General features: G+C 47.3%; 5 protein-coding genes across 5 annotated transcripts; 3 read left to right on the top strand and 2 right to left on the bottom strand.

The window, feature by feature from the left end:
* Positions 1 to 653: 653 nt before the first annotated feature.
* Positions 654 to 3,768, bottom strand: LOC101781863 (actin-depolymerizing factor 2). Its single transcript, XM_004981497.3, has 3 exons — positions 3,557 to 3,768; positions 1,759 to 2,024; positions 654 to 1,169 (listed from the first exon to the last, which is right to left on the bottom strand). Exons 1-3 carry the CDS (start codon positions 3,575 to 3,577, stop codon positions 1,019 to 1,021), a joined length of 438 nt encoding a protein of 145 aa, XP_004981554.1. The 5' UTR covers positions 3,578 to 3,768; the 3' UTR covers positions 654 to 1,018.
* Positions 3,769 to 5,323: 1,555 nt separating this feature from the next.
* On the top strand, positions 5,324 to 9,689 carry LOC101781461 (inosine-5'-monophosphate dehydrogenase). Its single transcript, XM_004981496.3, has 4 exons — positions 5,324 to 6,408; positions 7,169 to 7,348; positions 8,496 to 8,753; positions 9,256 to 9,689. The coding sequence occupies exons 1-4, from the start codon at positions 5,413 to 5,415 to the stop codon at positions 9,325 to 9,327; spliced, it is 1,506 nt and encodes a 501-aa protein (XP_004981553.1). The 5' UTR covers positions 5,324 to 5,412; the 3' UTR covers positions 9,328 to 9,689.
* A 6,265-nt stretch (positions 9,690 to 15,954) lies between these two features.
* LOC101780256 (tubulin beta-7 chain) lies at positions 15,955 to 19,110 on the top strand. The gene is made up of 3 exons (XM_004981493.4): positions 15,955 to 16,500; positions 17,739 to 18,008; positions 18,130 to 19,110. Exons 1-3 carry the CDS (start codon positions 16,107 to 16,109, stop codon positions 18,801 to 18,803), a joined length of 1,338 nt encoding a protein of 445 aa, XP_004981550.1. The 5' UTR covers positions 15,955 to 16,106; the 3' UTR covers positions 18,804 to 19,110.
* An 819-nt stretch (positions 19,111 to 19,929) lies between these two features.
* On the top strand, positions 19,930 to 22,477 carry LOC101780654 (dihydroceramide fatty acyl 2-hydroxylase FAH1). The gene is made up of 7 exons (XM_004981494.3): positions 19,930 to 20,220; positions 20,899 to 20,964; positions 21,258 to 21,350; positions 21,427 to 21,623; positions 21,709 to 21,814; positions 21,931 to 22,077; positions 22,172 to 22,477. Exons 2-7 carry the CDS (start codon positions 20,914 to 20,916, stop codon positions 22,289 to 22,291), a joined length of 714 nt encoding a protein of 237 aa, XP_004981551.1. The 5' UTR covers positions 19,930 to 20,220; positions 20,899 to 20,913; the 3' UTR covers positions 22,292 to 22,477.
* Positions 22,478 to 23,159: 682 nt separating this feature from the next.
* LOC101781056 (alpha N-terminal protein methyltransferase 1) lies at positions 23,160 to 25,986 on the bottom strand. Its single transcript, XM_004981495.4, has 8 exons — positions 25,629 to 25,986; positions 25,376 to 25,514; positions 25,140 to 25,198; positions 24,789 to 24,908; positions 24,597 to 24,698; positions 23,906 to 23,960; positions 23,638 to 23,735; positions 23,160 to 23,556 (listed from the first exon to the last, which is right to left on the bottom strand). Exons 1-8 carry the CDS (start codon positions 25,851 to 25,853, stop codon positions 23,428 to 23,430), a joined length of 927 nt encoding a protein of 308 aa, XP_004981552.1. The 5' UTR covers positions 25,854 to 25,986; the 3' UTR covers positions 23,160 to 23,427.
* Between the last annotated feature and the right edge of the window lie 339 nt (positions 25,987 to 26,325).

Below are 26,325 nucleotides of genomic sequence, written 5' to 3'. Positions count from 1 at the left end.
GGGGCGCCGGGAGGCGGGCCGGCGACCGAGGGCGGTGGACGGCTGGCCAGCAGCTGGCGACCTAGGGCGACGGGCGGCGGTCGGGGTCGTCGGGCGGCGGCCGTCCGGGGGTGGGGGTGTGGCGGGCGGCCTGGGGCATCGGGCCGGCGGCCGTCCGGGGTGCGGAGAGGGGCTGGCGGCCGGGGGCACCGGGAGGCGGGCCGGCGACCGAGGGCGGCGGACGGCGGGTCGGCGGATGGCAGACGACGGGCCAGCAGCCGGCGACCTGGGGCGACGGGCGGCGGCGGTCGGGGTCGTCTACCCTAAAAGCACTTGAAAGCAGGGGGAAAGGTGCTTTTGATTTTGTACTAGAGTAAAAGTAGCTTTTGGGCAAAAGCACGTAGAGCTTTTAGACCCTTTGATTGGCTTTTAACTTTTTGCAAAAGTAAAAGCAGGTTAGAAAGCCCGACAAGGGCACCCTCAGACGCGCTCCCGAGCGGACTGAGAGGCTGAGGCGCTGTGCACTGCTGTCAGCAGCAGCAAAACAGTCTCAATCTCACTGACAGTCATCCTCGTATTCTCATCACCAGATAATACCAGGCCATAATTTTCCTGTGAACATCACGTAGGCCTACATGCAAAGCTGAAGCCATGAATTGAAAAACAAGTCCCAATTCCATCACAATGGCATTTACTAACAATTTGCCCTGAAGGGTCAGAAACCCAGAACCAGGTGTGATCAGCACAAGTCGGTAACAAGTTCAGACCAACAAGGGCATTTCCGAACAATCCACAACCATCAATCCAGTATCATTACCACAATATATGAGTTTGCACATGTTGCTTCGTTACAGGCTCAAGATCTCATACGGATAGAGCTTCGATAGCGTTTCACCAGCTAGAGTCATGCATCACGACTAAATGATATGCTTACAGGAACTTATTAACAATACCACGGCAGGAGCATCATTGATGATAGAATTTGAATCTGGCTGAAGGTTCAAGGCCCTCCACAGGTCCCTTCATAGGTAAACCAGCTTCAGTGAGCCCGCTCCCGGAGGACCTCGATGTCCATCTCGGTTGGGTCGGTTGCCTGGATCTCGTAGTGGAACCCATCAAGCTCATGCTTCATGCGGTCCTTGGAGGTGGCGTACAGCATCTTCGCACGAATGCGGGATGTCGATGGGGACCTGGAATGATTGTGGACTGGGTTAATGTCTGGAGAAGTGGAATCAACAGAAAGGCCAGAGTTGATGCATTGAACATGAACCATTAGAGAAGACATCACATGGTACACATGGTAACATCAAAAAGTCAATGTCAGAACTCACATAAAAATTAACAATTATTGCCGAGAATATTCTTAACTGTTGCACCACATGCGTTGTTATTCCTCTTTGTCAGAGCTACTAGATTGCTAATAAGCATGGCTACCAGCAAATAGTAGTATAAAGTAGATCCCATCAAAAGATCAAATCCATATTTATAATTTAATACTCACTTCATCATGTTTGGAAGGAGAAAGGAACTACTCACAACACAAAAACAAAAGGAACTACTAAATAGCTAGCATGTTGCGGTTTCCTGTGCTGCCCTGTTTGGTGCATTAGATACATCTAAGTATTTGTATATAGAATCCTAGCACATGACTAGCTCCTTATAAGTTTTACTTGTTTAACTACTTTTTTAACAGATCTAGTCATTCATTGGCAGAACTACCATAGGTTAATGTAACTGCTAAACATGAAACCGAAGAAAGACTGCAATTATGAAGCTCACCAGGCAATGAAAAAGATCTTGCTTTTCTGCACATTCTCCCCAGTGACAAAGTCGAAATCATACAGAGCATATCTGCAGTCATTTTCTGGGAGAGAGGCCAAAAAATCATCATAGCTTTCAGTAGTAGCGCCCGTCTTCTCCACAACCACCTGCTTTTGCTTTTCCTCAATTTTGAAGATAACATATCGGAATGCCTTCTTCATCTGAAGCTCAACAAATGTCTCCCTGATGTTAGGAGCAACTCCCATGCCGGAAGATGCATTTGACTGCAGAAAATAGTCGATGCGTTAATAAGAAAATCAAGGGTAAGAAACTGAAATGCAAAATAAACTGTTCGATTTCCATTCTTTCAGCATTCAAAGCCAACATGCACCAAGGTTAACCAGTAAATAGCACATCAACAACATTCAAGAGGCCAGTTATATGATCTGCAGCTATGTAGCCACAATTCCATAAAAGTTGCAACATTCCACAATCCACATACAGGGCACCACACAAACTTTGCCCACGGTCCAGAGTAATGCTACAACAGACAGAGGGTACTCAAACAAGATTGCCTAGGCAAAATTACACAGATATTGCTTCTGTGGAACAGAAAAAATCCTCCAGTCACTATCCAGAAATGAAAATTAAAATTAAGCGTGCTTAACATGTAAAATCACTTGCACATATGATTGCACAATAATGGACAGGATAAGAACTGGTACCTAATAGAAGCTCAACCATCATGCTAATTTCAATTCACTCAATCAAATCCAATCTAGGGAAGGCCAACTGCATTATTGCATTGTGCATGGCAAGATTAATCTCCCCCCATTATTAACCTAAAAGGCAACTAGGATATCCAAGAAATTGTCCAGCAGAAATAATACAAATATCTCCACTGGAAGCAGGAATATGACTATGACCACTATGGCTATGCCTCAGTGGAGGAAAAACCTATATGCATGTCAACACAGCACACATAAATAAAAGAATGGATTATAAAGTAGCCATGTACTGATCCAACTGTTTGAAAAGAAAAACCGTGACAGTACCACATTTTGACCAGAAAACTATCAAGACTAGTTGCATTTCATTCGGGATGAAGGAACTAATTTCTGCCTTGCAGGAATGAGCTAAGAAGAACATCCCTAACTCAAACTTAAAAGTTATCTCAAGTTATCATCTACAGATCAACTCCATTTTCACCCCGAATTTCTCAAAACTTAAGCAATCTTAAGCAATCTAACGTAGAAACCAGCAGATATCCTCAACTCAGGTTCTGAATAAATAGACACTTGCGAAATTATATTACTATTTGACTTTAGAAGCACATGTACATTTACATAGGCGATGAAACCCGTCATTGCAATCAGAACAAATGAACAGCCATATATACCGTCTAATCAGTACTGAAATCAGTCGCAATACTTCAAAAACACTAATAAACGTGTCGGGATCAAACACAGCATCGTGTACCCATCTACTTAAGAAATTGTAGGCTACAAGGCTCACGGCTATCCACAAGCCTACCTTACCAGAACATCTACTACTCAAAACCACCACGCCACCAGAGAACAAACCACAGGGACAAGCACCAACCAGACAAACTTCCCAGCGCTGTTGCAACGCGCGGTGAGGTCGGATCAAAACCTCCCAGAGAGATCTAAACCGTCATCCCTCCACGAACTCCCGCACCCAGATCACGCGCGAACCAACCCGATTCCCCCACACGGATCTACACCCCCAACGCGCGCCGAATCACCACGAGCACGAGCGGATCGACGAGAGGAAAGGGAGCGGGGGGAACACTCACGTGGGAGCGCATGAAGGCCATCGGATCGGAGCCGGGGGGTGGGCGGCGGTGAGCGCCCGCGCCTCTCTGCGTCGATCGCACGCGCGCACGCAGACGGGAGGCGCAAGCAAGGAGAAGGGATTATTCTTCTTCTGTTGCTGCGGGGGTTTTCCTTTCCTTCTCTTTTCTTTTTTATGCGAGTTGGCTCGCTGGGCTGCTGCGGGTTTTGGTGTGGTACCGGTGCGCGTTCATATACGCGGACGCGCCGCTTCGTGTGTGGGTGTGCGGCGTACACGACGCGTGGGCCGCGGGTGAGGGTGACATGTGGGGCTTGTGAGGCGTGGGGTCCAGATGTCGGTGAGACGAATGGCTTCGTGAGGGCGAGGAGGATGTGGGACCGTGGGCGGTGGGTCGGGGAGGTGTGGGGGCTGAGCGGCGGTAGATTGCATGGCATCGCCGGCTCGCTCTGGCTGGGCCGGTGGGCCCCTGCAGCGGAGCCGTGATGATCTTGGGCTCTTTTGTGATTTGTTTGTGAGAAAATAAAAAGAGGAGAAATTCGATTGAGACACAGAGAAAAAATTGAATTGGGAGAGTCAGTCTTACACGCGTGGATGAAATGGTCATATTCTCGTGGCTAGGGGTGCAGGATTTCGTTCTCGTGGCTAGGATGCAGTCGGGTGGGTCCTTATACGAACCCGCTTGTCCGCCTCGGCCCTGCCAAATAACAGGTCGTGGTGCATGTGGCTCAGCGATGACTCCCTCGCGATCTTCGTCTGGTCACATGCACGTCCGCTGGACAAATGATGAGAGCCCGCAAAACTTGCAAGAACCCGCGAAGCTTCAGTTTTTGGCAATTGCATGCTCGTCGCAATGCCTCTTCTGAGGTTGCTGGCTTCTTACTCTTATCGTCCCCTCGGGCAGTGCTGCCAGCAACAAATTTTGTGTCCTGCTAGCTTGCTGTTCTGATCAAAATTGCGTGTGCGCCGTAGCGGGCAGTGAGTACGCGACCATACATGCACGCGGGTTTCTGTATCACCCGGTCACCAAGTCCGCAAAAATATATAGCACCGGCATGGTCGCAACAATAGGCAGCCACAAACCCGCTTAATTAAGTTGTGGCAAGCGTGGCATCGTGGCCTTCTTGCTCGCGTGTCAAAAATATGTAGTATGGGCTGTATCACGTTGACATTCTTTCGAGCCATATGACATTTACTTAGAAAAGGAAGCGAGCATTGAGCATCATGCTAAAGCGTAAAGTGCGCGGTGCTCCATGACATCTTTTACTAACCGAGCAAGTGCTCCACTACCATTGGTTTGGTCTGTTTTGTAGAGCTAAGCTTGACCAACGCTAACCTTAGGGTGTTGGCGTGTTGCCAATGTTGAGGCGAAACCGAGGTGCCCAAATTGGCTATTCAGGTTTAGGCCAACACGTACCTCTACATATATAAAGCTAGAGTACAAACAATATTTGTGCCTTATCAAACTTTTAGCATGCGGCCGAAATGGTGGTCGAGTTGCTAAACTTAAACGAGACAATGAACATGACTTCCTCAAGAAACTGTAACCATCACGCCATCACGGCACATGAGGGCCATCCGAATGGGCCCTTTGTCCCGGGCCTAAGTCGCCCGCGCCTGTCGGCCCAGTAGTGATTCGCAATCCTCTGTCTGACACAACGGGAGCGAAAAAGACAGGGCCCACGTGCCATTGACGCATCATGCGCATTGCTACCCGCCAAACAAATCCCCATCCATCGATGGAGCCGAGCACAAAACAGCGCGCCCCGCCACGCTCTTCACGCTTCTCTTCATTCCCATCCTCCCCCGCCGCCACCGCCGCCGCCGCCGCAGCCAAAACCCTAAAACCCACACCCACCGATGGCGGCGAGCAGCGCGGACCTCGCCGACGATGGCTTCTCCGCGACGCGCCTCTTCTCGCAGGGCGTCTCCTACACCTACGACGACGTCATCTTCCTCCCGGGCTACATCGGCTTCCCCGCCGACGCCGTCGACCTCTCCACCCGCCTCTCCCGCCGCCTGCCGCTCTCCATCCCCTGCGTCGCGTCCCCCATGGACACCGTCTCCGAGGCCCCCATGGCCGCGGCCATGGCCTCGCTCGGCGCCGCCGCCGTCGTTCACTGCAACACCGAGCCCGACGCCCAGGCCGCCATCGTCCGCGCCGCCAAGTCCCGCCGCCTCCCCTTCGTGTCATCCGTTCCCTTCTTCGCCCCGTCATCCGCCCCGACGCTCAACGATTTCGCTGGCTATGAATACGCCCTCGTCACCGAGCTCGGGGATTCGCTCTCCAGGCTCGTCGGCGTCGCAGTTGCGGCCGATGCGGCTTCTCGCGAGGTTCCTGCCCCTGTGTCGGAATACATGCTGCCCGCTCCCCGCTCAGCCTCCGCCTCCTTTGACTTCGAACAAGCCGCTGCCTTCCTTGCTGACGAAGGTTTGGATTGCGCCCCTCTCATATCCGATGACGGCGAGGTTATTGACCTGATCACCGCCAAGGATGTCGAGCGCATCCGGAGCTATCCCAAGCTAGGCAAGCCGTCTCTGGGAGCGGATGGGAAGTTTATAGTCGCGGCCTCCATTGGGACCCGTGAGGATGACAAGCGAAGGCTGGAGCAGCTAGTTAAGGCGGGGGCAAATGCTATCGTCATTGATAGTTCGCAGGGGAACTCCATTTACCAGCTTGATATGATCAAGTATGCGAAGAAGATGTATCCTGAGGTGGATTTGATCGGAGGCAATGTGGTGACAATTGCGCAGGCGCAGAATTTGATTCAGGCTGGTGTGGATGGATTGCGTGTTGGAATGGGGTCCGGCTCAATTTGCACTACCCAGGAAGTTTGTGCTGTTGGAAGGGGACAGGTATGGAACCATTGAAATTCTCATAAACTCTTTTTCTCAATGTAGTCTAATCAGTTCGCTGTCAGCTTACCTCTTTTAGCTTGCTGCCAAATTAGTTAGTTACCTTGAATCCTCAACCATTGGTAGGATAGCATGCAACACCTTTTATTTTGCCGCTCTTGGATGCTCTGAAGTTCGTTTAGATTGCTGTGACCAAGGTGGAAACCAATTCTCCATTTTCTCTGGATACTGTAAACATCCTGAAAGGTTTGTTATATTAATCATAGGCATCCAATTCTGATATTGATGACATCGGATGATCTACTGAGTTTGCCTTTCTCAGCTAGGCAGGGCATGTTTTCTTGTTCTGTATGCTTAGAAGACACTGACGGGTACTTGTTATAATTTTTATTTACCTTTGAGCTTTTATGAAGTGTTAGGACACCGAAAGCACTAGAAATCTGTATTAGGTGATGTACCTGTCCATTCGTATCTTTCAAGGGTCTTAGATTTGTCAAAACCTCAGCAGTTCTTTCCTTTTTTTTTTCTTTTTTGAAGTACGGTTTGGCGTATATGGAATTGCTGCTCCTTGTTCCCTCGGCTCCTCGCGTAGTCTTGGGAGACCAAAAATGCTAGAGAGAATCCTTTAATTTCTGATTATCTCGTGGTGGATGCAAAACGAGTCCAGGGGTTTGTCTTCATATGGTCTATAGTAATACAGACACCAAAGAAATTCAGTACTGCTGCTTGTAGTTGATGCTTCTTTGTATTGGTGCAACAGGCTACAGCAGTGTATAAGGTTTCATCTTATGCCAATGATCACAATGTACCGGTTATTGCTGATGGGGGAATTTCAAACTCTGGACATATTGTGAAAGCTCTGTCGCTGGGGGCATCCACTGTTATGATGGGAAGCTTTTTGGCCGGCAGTCATGAAGCTCCTGGTACTTATGAGTACAAGGTATACATATTGTATTGATACTTTTACAGTTCTGGAGCAGGGTTAAAGTTCTATTCTTGCCTTTTGTTTTATATGTTTACCATAAACAGAATGTTCAAATGCCTTTTGGGCTTTGGAGTTGACTGTTAAAGCCCCTACAGCCCTGTAGAAAGTAGACTCGATCCATACTGAAGATCACATGCCCCGCACAGGCAGATGTTCACCCCATGTGACCACTGCACAAAAAGTTCCTTTATGCATAAACAACAGCTCAATCTAATTTGATATCTTAAAAAGCTAACAAAAATGCAATAAAAATTTGGTATATACAATGACATAGTGGCACTTATCTATTTCTTCTAAATCTTGCATTGTTCATGGGTAACCGCATTGCTAGAACATCATTTATTTCAGGCTGCAAAGACTGAAGTAGAAATCCATTTGATAAACTGCGGAATCAAAACATCAATATCATTTTACAATCTGGGTTTCCAATGAGGTTGCCATGAATCAATTGCCTGTTGATACTCTGTATAGTTGTATTTTTCTTTTCATGTCATTTTACCAATTACAGTCTGTGCTGACGAAGTAACCAACTGGCTTTGTTAGCTTCAACTGGCTTTGTTAGCTTTGTTTTAGGGAGCAGATCTGGTGCAAATACACCTTATAGGTCATCATTTTTATTTTTGGAACTGTTTGCAACTAGTGATGTGGATAGCTGTCTAGGTCACTATAATTTATTGTTTTATAAGGTCATGTATAGTATATAAGCCTCAAAGTTAGATAACCCCATTCTCTAGTAATGTTTCTGGACGAAGCCACAGTTTATTGTTGGAAGTTCTGTTAGTTTGGCCTGAACCAGGAAGTTGTAAAAATGGATAAAAGGCTGTCTGCCTGTAGCTATGCTACCTTACCTGATTTTGCAATGTGATATATGTGATTGCTAGGACCATGAACTCCTGCAAAACAATTAATATTAAGATCAGTGAGAACGCATTTGCATTTTGTGTGTCTATTATTGTGCTGCTGTATCTATCGTAGAAGCAGTTTCTAAAGTTGGTAACTAATTCTGATCTGTGAATTTGTGCTATTCTATTTCCTGTACATGCAACTGCACTTGCTCTTTCACAAAAATGTTGAGTTATAACTCTTGAGATGTTTCTTTTAGGACGGCCGCCGAGTCAAAAAGTACAGAGGCATGGGATCTCTGGAAGCGATGACAAAGGGGAGTGATGCAAGGTACCTTGGTGATACTCTCAAGCTCAAAGTTGCGCAGGGAGTTGTTGGAGCAGTAGCCGACAAAGGTTCCGTTCTGAGGTTCATTCCTTACACAATGCAAGCAGTTAAGCAAGGATTCCAAGATCTTGGTGCATCCTCTCTGCAGTCAGCTCATGATCTTTTGCGATCAGAGACTCTCAGATTAGAGGTATCTTCATGCTGCACAATAGTTATCTTCCAACATGTTTTAAATTTCAATACCAATCATCTAGGATCGGAGAAATTTCATCTTCTTCATTAATAAAGAGATTGTTAATCTTTGTTACTATTAGGTTTATTGCTGGAACTGGCTCCAAATTCCCATAGATTGTTTGATGGTCATCAAACCATATGAATTGTAGAAAGGTCAAAATGTTGGAGCAATAGGTTGGATAGGAAGAAAGAGTCTGAATTATAGCAGATCAAAATTAGGAATACTCAGAGAGTTTCATCCTTGCTTCACGCTGTCTAGTTCCAGAAAGCAAACTGCCTAATAAAGCCTTGTTCCTAACATACTTATGTTGGTAGTTCTGTATCCATCTTTATTTCTGAAAATGTCTGAAATAACCGAAAGTTGAGCATCTGTAAGAGGTTGTGGAAATGAAAACAGTTTTTTCTGTTCTTATACCAATAGTGGAACTAACTTGATCTTTACTGGTTGTCCTTACCAGGTGAGGACCGGCGCTGCCCAGGTTGAAGGAGGAATCCATGGGCTGGTCTCATATGAGAAGAAGGCATTCTAGTTCCATAACCAAACAAGGAAGAATTGGAACAAGAGTTGTTAGCTGCACGATATGGAAGGTGACAATGCTGTTGATTATCCTACCTGGCAATCTTTAAGCTCAGCAGCTTGCCAGCAAAGCCTGTCGAGTTGGGCAGCAGGTGTACCATCTACCTAGCGTGATAATAATCCTCGACCATTGAAATGGTCATGTGAACTGTTAACTTTGCCCCAAATCTTGTAAGAGGGGGACTGGTATTTCATGATTGGATCGGGTGATCGCTGTACTTTATCTTGCCGTTTTCGACTTATCATCGTGTTGCACCCCTCTAGAGGGAGATGAGACGGGAAGGTGAGGTTAGGTATCTACAACTACCTGATGCAGATGTGGCGTATTTTCTTTGCTTTCGTCTCTAATCTGGTGGGAATCAGTGTCTCTTGTGACCCTGGCACGGCCAGCATGCCATTCACACTTCAAAGGCTTCGTGTTCTATTCGAGAAGCCAGACATTGAGTTGCAACTAATTTGTTCAGAGCTTTGGCTTCTCGTGGTAATTACCGGTACATTGGCACATACTACATCCTTTACGATGAAATTGATGTTTAGATTTTTTTTAGCATTATAAAACGGTTTGCAAAGAAAAAAACAGAGATGAAGCAGTTGTATTTTCGTGGATTTTAACATGTTAGCACTCCGCCTCTTTCCCTTTGGCGCACTCTGGTAGGAGCCGTAGGAGTAGGCTTCTTGATTACTCTGGATCCGCGGCGCCAGCCTCGTACGAGAAGAAGGCATTCTGGTTCCATCGACCAATCAATGAAGAACCGGGACAAAGAGTGGTTAGCTACATGATATGGAAGGTAGCGATGCTGCTGATCATATCCTCCTACCTGGCAATCTTCAAGCTCGTTCAGAAGCTTGCCAGCCAATCGTGCCGTCCTGGGCAGCTAGTGTACTGTGTACCATCCATCCAGCGTAATTACAATAGTAATCCTGTAGCATCAAGCCAAAAGTGAACTGATAACTTCCCCGGTTTCTCCCCAAAGTGTCGTTAAGATGAAGTCCGCCGCTAGTCCCATGATTGGATCTCCTGGCCGCTGTACTTTTTCCTGCCCTGCTGAACCTATGATATTGTCGTCGGCTCGTAGCAGATAGAGATAATGGAGGCCATGATAAAATGTTTAGCTTGTACTTGCAGCCACTCCGTCCCCGCCATTAGTTAGCGCCACACACTTTTTGTTCCCTTTCCCTACTGGCTGGTAATTGGTCCTTATCATTCCCCTAAGCAACAGCTACGTCTGTTGACATCCGGGCGTTCGCTTGCTTGCTTGCATTACCGGTCAAGCATCGCTATCCGCTGTCTAGATCGCCCTCGCCCCTCGCCGCCATAATCAGGCGTCTACTGATCGCTGTTCATTAAGCGTCGCTGGAAAGCGGAATCCACAGTGCTGCTCAGTTCAGCTCAGCTCGGGTCCGGTGTCCGGACTCCCTACACGGATCACGGATCAGGTAGGTTTGTCTCGCTGCGGGTGGGCCCGAGTTCGGTTACGCCAGGCTGCCACGTGGGCCCACGGCCATCTCCCCGGCCGCGGAACGGAACCACCGCAGGTTACCGCCAGCCTGGACCCCGATTCGCCGCAACAGAAAGATCCCAACCAAATGGATGGAGAAGATTAACGACATGACATGGGACAATTACCTATTTGCTACTTGAAAAATTACTAGTTTATTCCTCAACAGATTTTAGTTCTATATTCGACATCGAGTTTAACTTTCGTTCCTTATACAACGCTTCGTTGGATTTTCCATTTGGAACCCATACGAAAAGACGATTTTGCCCCTGTAAGCCTCACCACCCTTCTCCCTCCTCTCCTCCCTTGCTCCACACCGCACGGGACAAGGGGGAGATGGGTACAAGGTGGGGTGGCACGGGGAAGGGGCCCGTGCCGTAGCTCTGCGCCAGGCGGAGCCGGCGATGGCCGCCGCAGGCCACCTCCACCGAGCCCGCGCAGCCGCGCGGTGAAGGGCATCACCGGCGGCGCCACCCCTGCGGCCGGCGGCCGATCCATCGGCGGGCGTAGGAAGGGGAGGGGATGGTCGCCGCGGCCGAAATAGAGCCGCATCGCCCCAGGCGACCTCCTCGCCGCCGCCACTGACCGACGTTCTGGAGCTCGACGCCCTCATCGCGCACTACGAGTGTCGCGCCATGCGCGCATTCGCTGACGGCGTCACGGGCCTCCTGGACGCAGCTGACGGCGGCAACCGCCGGTGTGCCATGAGCTCCACCAGCCACGCATCCGCAGCCTGACGCTGGCAAACTGCACGGTGCCGCCGCTATACCCAGTGGCGGATCCAGAATCAGGCTCCGCCCCAGGCTAACTATTATAAGGCTTAAAATCTTACTAGCCATACACTATTAGATATAGCATATTTTCCAAAGAACACAAATAATTATATAATTATACTGATTCCAAGGGTTCCACCAATAGACTCAAACAACATGTAGAACATTGAAGATAGAAAAGTAACAAACTAAGAGTCTTCCATGACAAAAAAAAACTATACATGTCTTCATGATTTAACACCACTTATACCGACATCCTCAATTCTACATAAAAATTTTAAAAATCTCAGCTCTTTATAAAGCAAGATAACATTATGTATTGAAATAGACTAATACAAGTAAACGACACGCACCTTGAGCCCTCGATTGGCAAATTCATCTTACGATTTCTTAAGCTTTGAAAGCGCCTTAGAATTGTTTCATCTTCAATCGATGCAAACAAATCCCGCTCAATATAGCATATCAATGCTACTATTCATCCAATCATCATTCATTTTATTTCTTCGTTCGGTCCTGATAATATTCATAGCAGAGAAAGCTCTTTCAATTATTGGTGTTGCCACCAGTAAAATCAATGCAAGTTTAATAAGACGATAAACCAAAGGAAAAGTTGTATGTCTATCAGTCTGAACCATCTACTCAGCAAGGTTACCAAGATCAGTACAAGTGCCAAAATTATTATCATTTGTGACTTCATCAATGAATATAGGAAAGTCACCCGCAAGCTTTATACAGTCATAATCAGAGAAGTCATCTTTATAAATCTTAGCAAGTTCAACTAACTTCTCTACCTCAAAGTTGGCAAAAGAATCCGTCGGATCAAAGCAAGCAACACATATCAAGAGTTGAGTTGATCTTTCTGAAAATCGATTGTTTAACTCATAATAAACTTGATCGATCACAACATTGAAAATTTCATGATGAAAATGATGATATTAATTCTCTAATTTAGCACCACGACATCTCGAACGACCTCTAACTGGTATCATATCTTCCATATTAGGAATGTCTATTTTGTTGAGGAGGCAAAACTCCTTTACCTCTTCAAAAAGAGCATCCCAATCATTTCCCCTCATTTCATTCATATTTCTCATCATAGAGCCAATTAATCCTATTGCACGAACAATGTTTTGATTTTTTTTTGCAAACATTGTGATAGGTCTTGAGTCATCCCTAATACTCTGATCATAAGATGTAATATGAACACAAATTCAAATGACTTCATTCTTTGAATCAATCCAGAGGCTATAGTTTTCTTTTCCCCATCAGCTCCATCTTCACTAATATTTTCTAACACCTCCAGTACAGAGGACCACGTGATCATAAGACGTACCAATATTTTGTGATATGTACCCCACCGTGTATCATCAAGCCTAGCAAGACTAGTTTCTTGATTTTTCCCTCTTCCAGAAAAAATAGCACCACTATCTAACTGCTTAACAAGCTTATCATGGTGACTTTGAAGGAGTTGATCTTTCCTCTTGCAGGAAGCAGTAACAACATTGATAATTGAAGTGACATAATTGAAGAAATCAAAAGTTGAATCACAACACTTGGCTACAGAAACTACCACAAGCTGCAATTGATGAGCAAAACAGTGGATGTAAAAGGCAAATAGGTTTTCATTCAATACCAGTCTTTGTAACCCATGAAACTGTCCTCTCATATTTGAAGCTCCATCATATCCTTGCCCTCTAACCTTGGAAACAGATAGACCATATTTTCTAAGCATAGTATCCAATGCTTCTTTTAATAAAGGTGATGTGGTGTCAGAAACATGTTCAATGCCAAGAAACTTCTCAATCATACTTCCTTTATCATTGACAAACCTACAAGAGAAAAGGAAAAATAGTGTTATTTGAAAGCAACAAAACAAAACCAACAAAATAACCAAATGGGGAGGAGATATATACCTCACAACCACAACCATTTGTTCCTTAATAGATGCATCACGAGCCTCGTCAACAAGCACCGCAAACCAACAATCTCCTATTTCACTTTTAATTAACTCACTTGTCTCCTCTGCACAAGCTCTAGCCAAATCTTTTTGAACCATTGGACTACTCATTTGATTATTCCCTGGAGCATTTTCACTGGTCACAAGTGCAGCCTTAGGATCCTTCTTTTTTACCATTCAAGCATCTCCATAAAGTTCCCTTTTATTTCTTGATGTTTTAGACTCATCATATCCATGAAAGACTAGAGCTTGCAAAAGGAGAAATCTAGCAATGTCTAACATGTTAGTTAAACGAGCTTTATATGCCTCCTCTTCTGTTGCACTTGTAATAGTCCACACATGTTGAACACTTTGCCTCTAATTTTTGAAATCAAATGCACTCTTTCTTGCATTACTATGAAAGCCATCAATTGATTGAGCATGCTCCTTGAAAGAATCCTTTGCATTCTTCCAATTTCTAAACCCAACTTTAGTGAATGTATCATTACTATGAAACCAGTTTGTTGTGGCTTAAAGAGATAGCAATAAAAGCAATAAGCTGCATCCTTGGCTACATTGTATTCTAAACAATCAAATTGATCAAACCATGATCCAACAAATCCTCTTGATTGGCCTTTACCATCTTTTTTCGTTTTTGGAAACTTATGACCAGCTAGCCTATATGGACCTATTCGTAGATATGCTCTCCTAGCCTCATCCCTAATGTCATGATGAAAATCATCAATTGGCTTCCTGTCTCCTGGATCAGCAACTATATCTCTCATATCAAGTTCAATCCGTGGTCTTTTTTGCTCAACGCGGCTCTCTTTAGTTTCGGCACTACTCTTTGACGCATCTTTTTTAGCATAGTATCTCTCCATTCTAACGTATGGAATGTTGCAATTGCAAAGTAAGACTCAAATACTCAATGAAGTAATGGATATCTCCCCGTAGTATCTCACATGCCTGCTGCTGCTTGGCTGCTGCCTGCCCTCAGCGGCTCAGCCGCTGGCGCGCTGCCGCAGTGCCGCTCAGCCGGCGGTCGGCGCCTGGCAAGCGGGCGCGTTGCCGCTCAGCCGGCGGCCGGTGGGGGCATGGGCGCATGGGGGCATGGGCGCGCGGCCGGCGGGGCCGCTGAGGGAGACCGGCGAGGTGGCGACCTGGCGGGTGGCGGCGAGCCAGCGACCGACGACAACGAGGGTAAGGGAGGGGCAGGAGATGGCGCGGCGCCAACGGGTGCGGTCGTGCAAATGGTCGGACCCGAACGGGAGGCGCGCGACTTGCGTTTCGCGAAGGACAAGTGCGGACAGGAGGCGCGCGGTCAGCTGACCAGGGCTAGGGTTCCGGCTTGCTGGGCTCACTTCGCGTCAGGGTAGGCTAATGGGCTGCCTGGCCTTTTTATGCCATTTTTATGAAACTTGTTCCTAGTCTTCTTGAGCCTCGCCTCGGGCTGCAGCCCGGGGCCCAAATCCACCCCTGGCTGTACCGGTACGGCGCGCTTGCCGAGCTCGTCCTACGGGACATGCCGACGTTCACTTACCAGAGACTCTTCACCGCATGCTCACCACTGGAGACGCTGCGCCTCGTGCCATGTCGGCGGTACGTGCGGCTGTGCGGGAAAGACGAAGCGATGGGTGATTAGCACGCCGAGCTCGCGGCTGAAGGAGCTCATCGTCAACGGCTGCTCGTTCCTAGCCATCGAGCTCCTCATGCTCCCGATGCTGGAGCGCCTGGCATGCCTGACCAACTCCGTGGAGCTTCGGTTCGGCGCCGGCGTCCCGTGGCGGGGGCACGTTAACTCCATGCAGAGTGCGTGGGGCCACGACGAGCTCGGCTGCTTCCTCGAGGACGCGCCTGCCACCGTTACCAGCCTCGCCGTCACCGAGCTAGAGCGGTGGATCGGGCTGCGGCCGCTCGCTGGTGCCGCGGCCGCTGGCCCTCAAAAAACTTTTGGGAGGTGCTAGCTGTGGCAGCCTGGCAGGCATGCATAGGGAGAAGGGGAGGAGAGGAGGGAGAAGGGTGGTAGGTTTATAGGGTAAAATCGTATTTTCGTAGGGCATATAACAATTTCAAAAGGAACCAGATAACGACATCCAGAAAGTTGCCTTGAAAAAGAAAACATCACGGAACCGGGCGAACAAGAGTACAAGACCTCCTGATAACCGTCCGATTTACAGAACGCACGCCCGAGATGGACGGCAGGGACGATCCCACCGCCACCACACATTACTCCCCACCCTCTCTGCAGCTGGGCCCCGAGGCAACATCCCCCACCGCGGCCGGGCCTCCCCACCGGGCACCGGGCGCGGTGAAGACCTCCGCACACAGGCCACATCACAACGCCCTCGAACGAACGAACCCCACGCCAACAGCATAAAGCACCATTTCAAATCAGTCCTCACCCAAACCACAAGCCGCAGCCCCGCAGCACACGCGCACCACCAGGCACCCGACCCACACCCGCGCCGCTCCCCCTCCGACCCCAGCCGCTCCGGCGAAGTCACCGGCGAAGGCGGCGTCAGCCATGAGGGAGATCCTGCACATCCAGGGCGGGCAGTGCGGGAACCAGATCGGCGCCAAGTTCTGGGAGGTGATCTGCGACGAGCACGGCATCGACGCCACGGGCCGCTACGCGGGGGACTCGGACCTCCAGCTCGAGCGCATCAACGTCTACTACAACGAGGCCAGCGGGGGGCGGTTCGTGCCTCGCGCCGTGCTCATGGACCTCGAGCCAGGGACCATGGACTCCGTGCGCTCGGGCCCCTTCGGCCAGATCTTCCGCCCCGACAACTTCGTCTTCGGCCAGTCCGGCGCCGGCAACAACTGGGCCAAGGGACACTACACCGAGGGCGCCGAGCTCATCGACTCCGTCCTCGACGTCGTCCGCAAGGAGGCCGAGAACTGCGACTGCCTCCAGGGTATTGTTCCGCCCATCCCATTCCCATCCCCTCGCGCTCTCTGATTTGGTTAGATTTTCCTTTGGGGTTAAGGGGCTAGCCGGTTAGGCTTAGATCCGGGAGCGGCAGCACGTGGGGGAGGTAGAGCTAGTCCAGATCTAGGGTTCCGGGGGTGTTTGTGGATGCAATTAAAATCTGTCTCCAATTGGCATTTCGGCGAGGTACCCTTTGTTATTTGCATTGCTGGCCATATGTAGTAATTTTTCGTCTTCACTGTCATGTTCCACCAAATGATCTGATCAATTTGCTAAGTGATGTTGTGCTATTTGTTAGTCATTTAGTCTCTAGGTAGGTTGTTATATCTGTGAATGAATTGAAAGGGATTGCTGGTTGTTGCGAGTCTGGCTAATTTCTACCTTTCATGATGAACTGACGTTTTTTGTTCATTTCTGTTATTCAGTAGGTTTGTACAGCCTGAGTGAGATAGTAACTTGGAAGGAAAATTGTACCTATAGTAGTTAGTTGTGGTGTTTTTATGGTTTATTTGCGGTTATATTGGCACTGTCAAGATGGAACTTTGTATAGCTGTGCTAGTTAATATGTTGGTTTTCATGAATATGCTCTGGTGAATTCATGTTTTGGTTGAACTCCTGTAGCTTCTTCTGGGCTAAGTAGCTGTACTGACATCAACTGTCGGTAGGATGGATATTTTATTCCTGTAACTTGAGTGTTGGATGTGTTAGCATGGAGTTCCACTCTGGCACCCTACAACTGCTAATGACCTGTTTCTATTAAAAAATTAAATTAAATATTGTGCCATAGCTGGACTGAATTCTTTTGCCAAACACCAGACGAAATAGATCCCTTGTCTTCTTGGTGAATAAATAAGGGCTGAACTTTGTATCTTTGTAATCTAATCACTATGATTATTGTTTGATATGCTATAAACTATGTCATGCCCAAATTAAATTTCTGGTAGCATGTCAAGATAGGTTCATGGCCTACCAAAGCATGGTGGCAGTATGTTGTGATGTTGACTCAATTCAAATATCACTTAACTGTTGCAACATGATTGATGATTGCACACAAACTCTGGTCTCGTTTAATGTGTCGCAGTTCTGACATATTGCTAGCTCTTTGACACCTTTAGTTGCTCCTGTATCTTTTGAACCTGTGTAGTCCAAGGCTGCCTTTTACATTTGCATGCTGGAATACTGCTTGTATTTGAATAATTGAATCACATTTTGATTCATATACAGGTTTCCAAGTTTGCCATTCGTTGGGAGGAGGCACTGGATCTGGCATGGGCACCCTTCTTATTTCTAAGATCAGGGAGGAGTACCCTGATAGGATGATGTTGACCTTCTCTGTCTTCCCATCGCCAAAAGTTTCAGATACTGTTGTGGAGCCATACAATGCTACACTTTCGGTTCACCAACTTGTTGAGAATGCTGATGAATGTATGGTGCTTGACAATGAAGCTCTGTATGACATATGCTTCCGCACGCTAAAGCTCGCCACCCCTACCTGTAAGTTAATCATCACTAATTCTTTACTTGCTGTATGACATGTGATATCTCTGGATCTAATATGCTGTAATTTGTATTTAATTTGAAAAGTAGGCACTGATAAAGATTTCTAACAATGCAGTTGGTGACCTGAACCATCTTATCTCTGCTACCATGAGTGGTGTCACATGCTGCCTGAGGTTCCCTGGTCAGCTCAACTCCGACCTGCGCAAGCTTGCTGTGAACCTCATCCCGTTCCCTCGTCTCCATTTCTTCATGGTTGGCTTTGCGCCGCTGACCTCACGTGGATCGCAGCAGTACCGTGCCCTCACCGTCCCTGAGCTGACTCAGCAGATGTGGGATGCCAAGAACATGATGTGCGCCGCCGACCCCCGCCATGGCCGCTACCTCACGGCCTCAGCCATGTTCCGCGGGAAGATGAGCACCAAGGAGGTGGACGAGCAGATGCTCAACGTCCAGAACAAGAACTCTTCCTACTTCGTGGAGTGGATCCCCAACAACGTCAAGTCCAGCGTGTGTGACATCCCGCCCAAGGGGCTGAAGATGGCGGGCACCTTCGTGGGGAACTCCACCTCCATCCAGGAGATGTTCCGCAGGGTGAGCGAGCAGTTCACCGCCATGTTCAGGCGCAAGGCCTTCTTGCACTGGTACACCGGTGAGGGCATGGACGAGATGGAGTTCACCGAGGCTGAGAGCAACATGAACGACCTGGTTGCAGAGTACCAGCAGTACCAGGATGCCACCGCTGACGAGGAGTACGAGGATGAGGAGGAAGAGGAAGCTGTGGCCGAATAGCGATGAGCGGCCGTCGCCGGCCAGGTTGTGTCCCTGTGAATTGAGTTTGTCTTCTATGCTTCTCGTGGCTTTTGCATGATGGATTGATCACGTACATTGTCGTCGTCGTTGAGGTTGCGTCTGTGCTTCGGCTGCGGTCACCTGTAATGTACCTACTGTAATAGGTCGCCGTCCGTTTCTGCTCCGCATCCCGTGGACCTTGGTCAAGTAGCTTATGGCTTTGCACTGATAGTGCTCTCCTCGAGCTGGTCGCCTGTAATTTCTGACGAGTATTGGTAGTAGTGAGTGATTTCCCATCTCTGTTAAAGCCTGTGTCATTCTGCATCAGCTTTTGCTCTTGTGTGTCCAGGAGAAGGCGCTCAGTTACAGTGTCAACTGCTCAAGATCGGGCATCAGGATTTCGATCAGAAATTCAGATTCGGTTTGTGCCGCCGCGGCACAAACCACAAACCAGCCTGGTAGTAGGATCGTTGCCCCATGTCCTGGCCTAGAAAACCTCGACAGGCGAGACCAGATCGGATCTCCTGATCTGAAGCACAGAACCAGTAACCATCCCGCCGGTCGCGGGCACATGCTGTGGGCGGACCCAGCAAACCGCCCGCCCGAGCTGACGAGTGACGACGACCAAATTTGGGCCAAGGAATCGTCTCCGGGAGAGGATTTTTGCTCGCTGCCGCTTCACGTGCTGCGCCACATGTGCCGCACATGCCCCTCAAGCGGCTCCAAAAGATCCAACAGGAACGAGGATCTCAAGTTCTGCGTACGACGCATGAAGATTTTTTTTTGTTTTTGCACAAATTAGCGTAAACTCCAATCGAATTCTCTCGAAAACCTCCGAGTTCCAAACGTGGCTCGTAAACGGCTTAGGGTCGTAAAAAACCTTCGAGCATCTGGTGATCTTGCACCAGCTCTTGCCAAAATGCTTTGTTAGACTGGACGTGTTCTTGTCTTTGTTTTGTTTGCCGTTGCTGATAGCTCACTATGCACTGTCGTCCGTCCCCCATCACAAATTCAAGGAGCAGCACAGCAGGGCACAGGCCACAGCCAAGCTGGCGGCGGGCCCCACCCCACCCCCATCAGCGCCCCCTCTATTTGAGAGAGCGAGAGCCCTTGGCGGATCACCAATTATAGGCGCACCCCTGCAGAACCCCACTAATTGCAAAACGCGCACAGCTCAGCACGGGGGTGTGGTGGGTCCCTCTGGCGGCAGACTGGAGGAGAGGGGGACTAGAGGGAGGCGCGACTCATTCTTTTTCCAGATAGCCCCCCGCCCTTCCTCTCTTATTCGCGCCCCTCCCTCTCGCGTCATCCGCTCCGCTGCTCCTCTTCGTCGTCGTTCGCCCCTCCTCTCTCTCGCCGCCCGGGGAGGAGGGCGGCTCCGGCTCCGGTGAAGGGGCCGCCATTGCTTCCGCTGCTGGTGAGGTCCCCCTGAACCCATATCTCGATCCCATCGTGCTGTTCCGGGTTCTGTGTCGTAGACCTCGCGGCCGCATTGGTTATATTCGCGCAATGGCGCTTGGTGTATAGTTTCCTAGATATAGGACATTGCGTGGATTTTTCGGGATCTTCGTGGTTCAGCAATGGTGGCTCGAGGGCAGCGCGCTTTTTGACCCGAAGTTTTGGATCTAGGCCGAGATTTCTGTGGCCGCATTTTGCTGCGACGGTGTTGTCATTCTGTTCAGATTCGCGTAAACATTTGCCTGAGAAAAAAAAATCGTGTAGCACACTCTTATAGCACTGAAGTATTGGTTGCCAAATTCGTGTGAACATCCAGTGTGGGTGAGAAGTAAAGGAGATAAAGATTGCCTGTTTTGTGCCTGGAGCCACATGCTGAGGATTGCTTAGTAAGAGGAACCTTGTCAAGGGCTGGGGGAAAAGGTGGCAATCATGGCATCCGCATTTGCGTTTAGGCCTGATACTCACTAGTAGTTTGGTATGGCACCGGCTCTCTCCGTTGTCATTCATAATTGGTTTCAGTCGTCACCTGTCTTGCGCGTAGGAGTGCCTCTGTGCTGTATGTGCTGTATTTTTCCGAAGCTGTTTATTTTTTCTTGACTGTTCTGTTTGGCATGTAACGTGGAATTCTGTGGTGCAGCTCTGGTTGGGGAAGATGGTTGTCCAGGAGTTCACTGTTGATCTGAACAAGCCTCTTGTTTTCCAGGTACGATTTCGCTCGTAAGTGCTGAGGTGCAAAGTAACTCATGAAATTGGCAAGCACATAAATTTTTCATTGTTTTTGAGCTTGTTTAGTACTACTTTGGATTTTTGACAACCATCTCTAATGTGGGATTGTGTTTTTTTTGTTTCTTGGCAATAGTTGTGGTAGACATGGTTCTGCTGTAAATTATGAAAGAATCTCCTGCAGTTATTAAATTCTGAGTTTCTGACTAGAAGTTTAGTCGCTTTAGCTAAAGTAACCTTATTCTGGTTTTGTTCTTGATTTTGTGAATGAAGGTTGGCCATCTTGAGGAACGTTACCAGGAATGGGTTCACCAACCTATCGTCAGCAAGGAGGGTCCACGTTTTTTCGGAAATGATGTCCTGGAGGTAACGTATTCCATCATATTGGTATACCGAGGGTTTTGGAAAGTGAACTGTATTAACAGAATTTTTGAATCTCCAGTTCTTGACACGCACAAAGTGGTGGGCTGTGCCAACCATATGGCTGCCTGTTGTTTGCTACTTCTTCGTGAAGTCTATTCTGATGGGTCATACCATTCAGGAAGTAGTTCTGATAGCTCTGTTTGGAATATTTATTTGGACATTGATTGAATATACTTTGCACCGTTTCCTATTCCACATTGAGACCAAAACCTACTGGTAACAATGCTTCATCCTTGAAGGATCCAACATCGCACTATGTCTTCCTTCTGCTAATCAAATTGTTGTTGATGCACTGTTGTAGGTCAAACACCGCACATTACCTTCTTCATGGGTGCCACCATAAGCACCCTATGGACTCTCTCAGGCTTGTATTTCCTCCTACTGCAACAGCAATTTTGTGTTTCCCAGTATGACCCTGAAGCTAAAATTAAACATAGAATTGGATTTTATTAACATGAAACTTTTGACCATTCAGAAGTAACATGACTGATTTAGTCGAACTGTCCAATGTTTTCTTTTTCAGTTCTGGAACCTGGTTGCTTTCTTTGCAACTCCATCTACCACTCCTGCATTGTTTGGAGGTGGTCTATTGGGATATGTGATGTATGATTGCACCCACTACTATCTGCACCATGGACAACCATCCAAGGACCCAGCAAAACATCTCAAGGTGAGGGCATAACCACTTAAGTCATGAATCAGCTAGCTGCTCCATGCAAATTTCCACAAGGTTCTGATTCCTCGCAATTTTGCCTGTTCTGCAGCGGTATCACCTCAACCACCACTTCAGAATCCAAGACAAGGGCTTTGGCATCACCTCAACGCTCTGGGACACTATTTTTGGTACATTGCCTCCATCGGCGACAACTGGGAAGAAGAACTGACACACATAACAGAATTCTTGGCATGGGAAATTCTAGGGCATTTGTAATATATTCAAGCGGTACGATTCTAGTAATGTCTTGGTGCGATGGGTTTCACATGTCCATTCAGTTCGAAGTTCCTGTGTACTGATGTCTGTTAATCTTATTCTGATGTGAAGTGATTTCATTAGCTCATCATTCTAAGCATTGCCAGTGGTCTCCAAAATCGCCTGTTACTTATTTCCATTTAGTTCTCAAAATCAGATCATTAGATACTTGCAGATGCGATGTTCTTTCTTCCCGTCCTTCCTCTGGTCCCCCATCATGAGTTGTCGAGCATTATTAGTTGGAAGAATGGGTATATATGATGGATGTTCTGGGTCTGCGTTTACAGATTCAGGAGAATGATCAAATTGTGCGTGTGAGAAAGGTATGAACAGCTTAACCAACTGTTAGGGCAACATATAATAAATATTCATTTCCATGTGCCGAAGATAAGAAGATTATGTTATTTGAACATCATGTTAACTCACAAGTGCTTCAGCACTGTCCCAAAACGTTAAGATTAAAATCCTCATTAGCTACGGCATTTGCAATTAAAACCACTACTACACTACTGATGTTGCTACCTTTAGATATAGCTATTATGTTAATCAAAAGGGCATGGGGAAATGAGAGGCAAGTCGTATGTAATTCAGCAATTTGGGATTTGGATTGGTAAATCAGGAGATGATATCCTTGCAGTTGCAGATGGCACAAGAAATGTATTAAAACTTTAGAGGTACAGCTTGCTGCCAATGGGCGTTTACTTCTCACGAGATAATCCCAGTTCCACGATATCTTGTTACATTACTTCATAAGGAAATTAAAGCACATGCCGGTCATTTGATTCAAAACTTCATCATATTCCTCTCCGAATAATGTGAACATGCACTCAACAGAGATCATGCATTTCAACAGTAACCAGGTGATACAACATCAGTTGAGATTGAGGACATATTGATCTCAAGGAAAATTTGAGCTTATACAAAAAAAAATGTATATGAAACAAAACTGAGACTGCAAAACTGATGTCCTAGAAACTTTGACGCAAACCAATAATAGTACATGACCATACAAATGAGTTGGCCCATCAGCACACCTAACATGGGCATTTTTCAAGAACAGATCATACGAGGTTTATTTTTAGGTCGCCTTCTCTTTCCACTATTCTGCATTTTTGGTTGACTGGTCACCAGTGCATACATTTTGACAGCAAATAGTTCCTTTGGGAGCTCCTTCTGGTCCTGTTTTATTTGCAGGATCAGATGAATGATTGGAAAGATAAAGAATGTAACAAAATAACATTGGCACTTTTGACCATTTACCTGAACACTGAGGATATATAATCCACACTTTTTAAATAGCTCCCTAAAGTATGGATCGGATCTAGTGACACTGTTATCCACCTTGTCTAACACAAATCCTGAAAAACCAAACATTTGTACTCTGAGCAACATCAAGCATATGGTCTTCTCAAAGAAGTATAACATTAGAGACAATGCTATGTAGCAATTTCTAGATGAGTACTACAGAATTTCCTCAGGAAAAGTATGCTGCGGTAGATAGACAGACTATTTGGTACAGCAAACTCACCATTTCTTGCAATGTTCTCTTTCAGAACAAAAAATCCATCAGGTTTCAGCCCAACCTGGAAAGAATGTTACAAGTGTATGTTTAATTAGAACGCATCGACACTAGAGCAATGGTAATCTGCACATAAACAATAACAGTTTGAAGGCTTCATTCAATTGAACTGTAGTTTGGCCTAAAGTAAAAAAAAGTATGATTGCAAACAGTATGGTGTATAAAAGTGGGCTGGGGTTATCTTAGAACAAAGTTTGATAACCAACTAGCACTACAACCAGGGGCGGACCTACATGGAGCCGAGTGAGGGCACGGGCTGCCACTCATGTTTATATTTTCAGTGAACATAGATCCTGTTTACTGAAATTGTAAAGGCTCATACACTAACAGGCCGCCACTCATTTTTTGAGCTAGGTCCGCCCCTGACTACAACATTTGTCCAGGTAATGTCTGAAAAATACACAATGAAAATATTTCTACTAGTGCACAAGAAGTTCATCTGCAAGCTATTATTTCCATGGAAAAGAATTATGTAAACCTAAAACTATGGTACAGCACTTATTTGTCAATACAAGTGTTAAGACTTGCCCTTAACTACAACCAAATATTCAACAGAATCCAACAAAAAATCAGTGTAGGATTGAAAATAAATTAATAGTGTAGGATTGAAAATAAATTAATCAAGTCTTAGTCAATTCACCTTGGCACGATTAAAAAATGAAATGAAATCATCATCAGGAAGTTGCCCTATGCACCACTGAATCCATATCACATCATATCTTCCTTCCTCGGGAGTAAAGTCCTGAAGCAAGAAGTAAACTAGATTATACACAAAGGAGAGAATAACTTTTCGAAGATATCTAACCAGTGATAATGATCTATAGGTACCAACCTGAAGTGGCACACAGTAAAAGTTGGCAGCCTTGTGTGAGTCTTCTCCTTGGTCCATACATCCAGTAAGATTTTCCCGTGCAGCTTCAAGAAAATGAGATACTGGCTCGACAAGATCAACCTGGATGGGCAAATTCCAGATTTTCAGAAAGGGCCAAAACATACAGATAAGGCACAGAGCAAATATTACAGATAAAACATAGAATAACAATTCAATTGTGTATACAGGAGAAGAATGGAAGTATGTTGTTTCTTGCCGGTGCCATGGTATGGTATGCCTACAGCTACAAGGTGCCAGTCTTCAGGATTAAAGCATAACCTCAAACCACCTGAGAGAAGATAAATTGCATACCTCATTGAAATGCCTAAGAAGAAAATTCTTTGTAACGCGTCCAATACCCGAGCCACAATCTGCCACAGTTTGAAAAATGACATAGAACATTACAGACTGCACATAAGGATTCTATAAACTGAACATTGCACGGCAACTTTCACAGATTGGAATCAAAATCAATACAACAAAACTCGCACAGAAACAAACTTTACCGACACTAGTCAAAGCCTACATGCTGTAAGTAATAAACTCACCAAGGGCAACGAGATGACGCTTCGCGGTGCCGAACCGCTCGGCGAGGAGAGGGCGGAGGAAGGCGTCGCTGCCCTTGACGTCCGCGTCGTTCACGCACCCGTAACCTCCCAGGACCCCCTCCGTCGACGCCTCCACGCCCTAGGAACCATTTCGATAAAATTCTAAGCTAAATTTGCAGCGATGAGCGCACACTTGTATTGGGGGTTTAGGGTTCAGGGCCTCTCTGGGAGGAGGAAGAGTCGGGTGCTTTACTTGCCAGTAGGCGATAGCCTTGGAGTACCACTCCTTGCGCTTCCCGTCGCCGCTCGCTTCCTCCCCGGCGTCACCGTTGCCTGCGGCGGCGGCGGTGGTCGGGGCAGCTTCAGCTTCCGCGGCGGCGGAGGTCGTGGCGGTGGCGGTGGAGCCGAGCTCTTCCACCCACATCTCTGTGGCGTTGGAGAAGACGCGGCCGGCTGAATCGAATCCGCGGGAATCCATCTCTCCGGCGGCGGTGGCGGCCAAGTGAGAGCTGCTTGCGCGCGTGCTGGAGAAGGGAAAGAGGGTCCAAATCTGCTGTCCAGTTTTTGCAGGGGCCTTTTAGCATATGTACATCCGCGCTCTGCCGTACGCAGCGCCGGCTTTTTCTTCTGTGATGTGCATTTGTAGTGTTCGGTACAGATTGCGGTGGCTGTTTCAGCAGCTGCATCTGCAGTACTCAAAGGCCTTGAGGATAGATGATTTTGCACAGAGAAGTTTGACGGCCGTGGCGGGATGGGTTCCGCTGAGCTCCCTCCTCCCCCACCTGGCTCCTCGCCGGCGATGTTCTACCATAACCACAAACCAGTCCCAATCACCACTGAGCACGCCTCGTCGTTGGTGACCAATCATCTCAACTAGACCTTCGCTACGCCCACCAACCAGAACTCCCTTACCTTAGCACACCTTATGAATGAGGCCCTCAACCTCCATT

This window comes from Setaria italica, chromosome IX, assembly GCF_000263155.2.
Source record: "Setaria italica strain Yugu1 chromosome IX, Setaria_italica_v2.0, whole genome shotgun sequence".
Classification (NCBI taxonomy): domain Eukaryota; kingdom Viridiplantae; phylum Streptophyta; class Magnoliopsida; order Poales; family Poaceae; genus Setaria; species Setaria italica.
This window is presented reverse-complemented; position numbering and strand designations above follow the sequence as displayed.

Bases quoted from the DNA above. Each gene is read 5' to 3' on its own strand.
- LOC101781863 (XM_004981497.3), bottom strand. From the start codon at position 3,577: ATGGCCTTCATGCGCTCCCAC. The intron at 2,025-3,556 runs GTGAGTGTTCCC...TATTTTCTGCAG, and splicing joins TGGCCTTCATGCGCTCCCAC to TCAAATGCATCTTCCGGCAT. The intron at 1,170-1,758 runs GTGAGCTTCATA...CAATCATTCCAG, and splicing joins AAGATCTTTTTCATTGCCTG to GTCCCCATCGACATCCCGCA.
- LOC101781461 (XM_004981496.3), top strand. From the start codon at position 5,413: ATGGCGGCGAGCAGCGCGGACCTCGCCGACGATGGCTTCTCCGCGACG. The intron at 6,409-7,168 runs GTATGGAACCAT...TTGGTGCAACAG, and splicing joins GTGCTGTTGGAAGGGGACAG to GCTACAGCAGTGTATAAGGT. The intron at 7,349-8,495 runs GTATACATATTG...TGTTTCTTTTAG, and splicing joins CTGGTACTTATGAGTACAAG to GACGGCCGCCGAGTCAAAAA.
- LOC101780256 (XM_004981493.4), top strand. From the start codon at position 16,107: ATGAGGGAGATCCTGCACATCCAGGGCGGGCAGTGCGGGAACCAGATC. The intron at 16,501-17,738 runs GTATTGTTCCGC...ATTCATATACAG, and splicing joins GAACTGCGACTGCCTCCAGG to GTTTCCAAGTTTGCCATTCG. The intron at 18,009-18,129 runs GTAAGTTAATCA...CTAACAATGCAG, and splicing joins AAAGCTCGCCACCCCTACCT to TTGGTGACCTGAACCATCTT.
- LOC101780654 (XM_004981494.3), top strand. From the start codon at position 20,914: ATGGTTGTCCAGGAGTTCACTGTTGATCTGAACAAGCCTCTTGTTTTC. The intron at 21,351-21,426 runs GTAACGTATTCC...TTGAATCTCCAG, and splicing joins TCGGAAATGATGTCCTGGAG to TTCTTGACACGCACAAAGTG. The intron at 21,815-21,930 runs GTATGACCCTGA...TTTCTTTTTCAG, and splicing joins CAGCAATTTTGTGTTTCCCA to TTCTGGAACCTGGTTGCTTT.
- LOC101781056 (XM_004981495.4), bottom strand. From the start codon at position 25,853: ATGGATTCCCGCGGATTCGATTCAGCCGGCCGCGTCTTCTCCAACGCC. The intron at 25,515-25,628 runs GTAAAGCACCCG...AATGGTTCCTAG, and splicing joins AGGCTATCGCCTACTGGCAA to GGCGTGGAGGCGTCGACGGA. The intron at 23,736-23,905 runs GTGAGTTTGCTG...TTGGTTTTTCAG, and splicing joins AGAGAACATTGCAAGAAATG to GATTTGTGTTAGACAAGGTG.